The sequence below is a fragment of the Apis dorsata genome, unplaced genomic scaffold (genome assembly GCF_000469605.1).
Source record: "Apis dorsata unplaced genomic scaffold, Apis dorsata 1.3 scaffold_265, whole genome shotgun sequence".
Lineage (NCBI taxonomy): Eukaryota > Metazoa > Arthropoda > Insecta > Hymenoptera > Apidae > Apis > Apis dorsata.
The window spans coordinates 1,307,827-1,310,981 of record NW_006263543.1 but is presented as its reverse complement, the minus strand read 5'-3'; the positions used below and the strand labels follow the sequence as shown (position 1 = coordinate 1,310,981).

Genomic DNA, 3,155 nt, shown 5'->3' with positions numbered 1-3,155 from the left:
TTTTTTTTTTTTTTAAATAAAAATTTAAATCAGTCGTTCAAATGAAACTCGGCAAAAATTCGAAATATTTTTACTCGGCAAAAAGTGAAGCAAGTTTCTCAAAGGAATACCACGTGACTATCACGCTCCCGCGTGACGACAAATGGAGGACATTACGTTTGAAAAGTTGGCGGTGTAAACGAAGCGTTCAAAAAGGTACGAAGCGAACTGCTAAAAGTTTCGAAACGTTCCAAGGCAGGGTGAAAATGTTTCGTAAAAGGATTGGAATCTCGATTCCAAGTCTAAACGGGACAAATTTCAGCAAATTTTCTCTTCTTCTCGAGTTTCTTTCGTCACGTTCCTCCTTTGAACGTTCCATCTGTTTTTAACGTCCATCTTTATTACCGCGTTCTGATTGAACCAATAAAATCGAGAGACGCGTGTCGTAAAGATGATATAAGCGACTTGGTCGAAGACGTATTAACGGCTAAGCAGCGAAACTTCTGTCTCTTTCTCTCTCTCTTTTCATCGAAAGTTTTTCCACGTACAAGCGAGGTATGAACAAATCGTATCAAGACGTATCGCGTCATCGTGCAATATCACGGATTAAGAGATAACTCGTAAACCACGCGAAGAAGAGTTTTAATCAATTTTACGGTCATCCGTTGGGTAAACTCGTTTTTCCTCGATTAATTGAAAGATCGAGTTGTAATTGCTTCGCCGAGCATAAAAAAAAACTAAAAGGATTCGTTTAACCGGTGAAAAATTCAGCGATTTTCAATTCCTTGTAAATGATTACAATCGAAACGATCCTTTTTTCTTTTCTTTCCTTTTTTTTTTTTGACTCGTTGAAAGAAATATCGAGATGGAAATTGAAATATGGCTGCTTTGAAACGTGAAAAAGAAGAAACAGTTGAAAGTATTCGATCGAGTAATAGAGGAAAATGGAATTTCTTTCAATACGATAATAATTGAAAAAAATATGAACGTTCCTCCTCATTGAAATAGACGCGACGTTGGAAATGGGACGATGAAAAAAAAGACTTGAGAAAAGTTGAAAATCTCGAGGGTGGAGGAGTAATGAAAAATAGAGTACCGAGATGACAAATTCTCTCTTACAATAGGAAAATATGTTTAAATAAAATAGGGAATGCTTTGAAGATGAAATTGTTCGATTATTGCGTTCGACGTTCTATTTCCGTATTCCGGAAAAATTTGTCAATGACACAAAGATCCTCTCTGGAGAGATTTACGTAAGACGAGCGCGAAAAATAAATGAAACGTGAACAATTTTTTTGCGTAAGACTACTCGACGAGAGAGTGGCACGATTACAGTTATTTCTCACAATTCTTCAATTATTCGACGAACGAAAACGAAAGAAAAATTCGCCCTGCGATAAAAGATTTTAAATGAAACTCTCGAGTTTCTTTCTTCTCTCGAGAACTTTAAACGTAAACCCAAAGACGGGTTCATCCCGATTCTCTAACTGGAAAGTCGATTTCTCATTATCGGATAAAAAGTTTCATCGATTCATTCCCGTGCATTCGAGCATTCGTTATTATCCTCTACTCCTTGGCTTCATCTCGAAGCGTGTCACCTTCGATCGCGATGGAAAAACAATATAAAGTTGAAATAAGAAGAAGCTCGAAACAAATTTTCCAAGTTTAATCACCATCGTGCTAATTACCGACCGGTAATCATTAATTATCGCGTCGAGAATTAACGTTTCTCCAAAGCTCCTATTACACAAGACCAACCCCTTTCTAATCTCGTTACTTCGAATACCGGGCTTTATGTAACAAATAGCCGTCTTATAACCTGTATTATTCTCGTTGATCATTCTCCTGGACAAATGGGAAACGTTTCGAGATTTTTAACTTGTTTCGATCTAATTAATTTTCTAAGATAAACGCACGATAAAACAACACAGATACAGAACTCGATCGTTTTCTACTCACCTATTGAACCAATCATCGGTATATCTCGGATAAGGGTAAGGATCATTGCTGCTGAAGTCGTAAGAGGCTTTCGTGTTCTGAAACGAAACGAACAATTTTCTTTATTCCTTCTTCGTATCACGTCCCTTCATTGGAAAGACAAAAGTTCTCGAAACCGATAGAGGGATTCGTTAAGGATTTCTTTCCAATTTTTTTTCTCTTTCTTGTTGAGAGGATGGAACAAAAACACGTTACAATCGAACAACATACGGGGGAAACAAAGATACTCTCGACCATGACAGTCATCGAAATGAAAGAGTCTCCCTAGAGTTGTTCGAATGGACGAGAGACGAGTATTTGAATATTATGCAAGTATAATGTTTTTCTCTCATGTGATTTTTTATACTCGTTAATGGTCTTCTTTGCAACTCGTAATATATGATATATCGTGATATATATTATATATACATTTTCAATTGTACAAATGTATTCCATTGTACGCTGGAAAAATCGCATTCTTTTAAAATTGAATATCAAGTTTTGTACGAATATCGTTTTTCTTTTATAACGAAAAATATTTTATTTTATGGAAGAATCGAATTCGATTTCCTGGAGTGGCGGGCAAGAATTCTATTGACATTTATATCAGTAGTTTTCTTTCTCCACGTCAATCTTTACCCTCCGTGTATTTTTAAAAAAAAATTCTTTTTGTGGCTTCTATCACAATAAAACTTGACAATTATTTTATGCACTTGTTTCTTCGTTTCGCAAATATCGTATTTTCGAATATAAGAAATATATTCCTCGCATATAAAAATAAATTTGATAAATTTGTGTATGAGTAATAAATCAAAATATAAATCTCGCGTACAAAAATGACGAGACTTCTCGGCGTCGTTAATTAATCGAACAAGGATTTGTCTTTTCTATTAATTTTGTTCCCCCATAAATTCTTTATACCCACACACAACAGTCGCCAGACTATTAATCTTCGTCTTGAAAACTACTCCTTCAACCCTCGTTGCATCCATTCTCCTTCCTTACCTGCATCTCCTCTCTTCTCTCCCTCTCTTCCTCTCGTGCCACCCTATTTTTTACCTTCTAATTGAATGACATTGAAAAATTCCATAATCTCTGGATGTTTTAGCATAATGACCGATCGTCTGGCATATTTTACCTCGTCATTTCTCTCAAGGAAAGAAAAAAAACTCAAATTTGCTTTATTAAATTCACTTCAT

General features: G+C 35.6%; 1 protein-coding gene across 1 annotated transcript in view; it reads right to left on the bottom strand.

Moving 5' to 3' along the window:
- Nucleotides 1-3,155, bottom strand: part of LOC102671853 (neuroendocrine convertase 2) — a 31,691-nt gene that overhangs the window by 13,824 nt on the left and 14,712 nt on the right. The window contains exon 5 of the mRNA XM_006616567.2: nt 1,939-2,015. Within this exon, the coding sequence (XP_006616630.1) occupies nt 1,939-2,015 (77 nt within the window). The remainder of the gene's footprint in view (nt 1-1,938; nt 2,016-3,155) is intronic.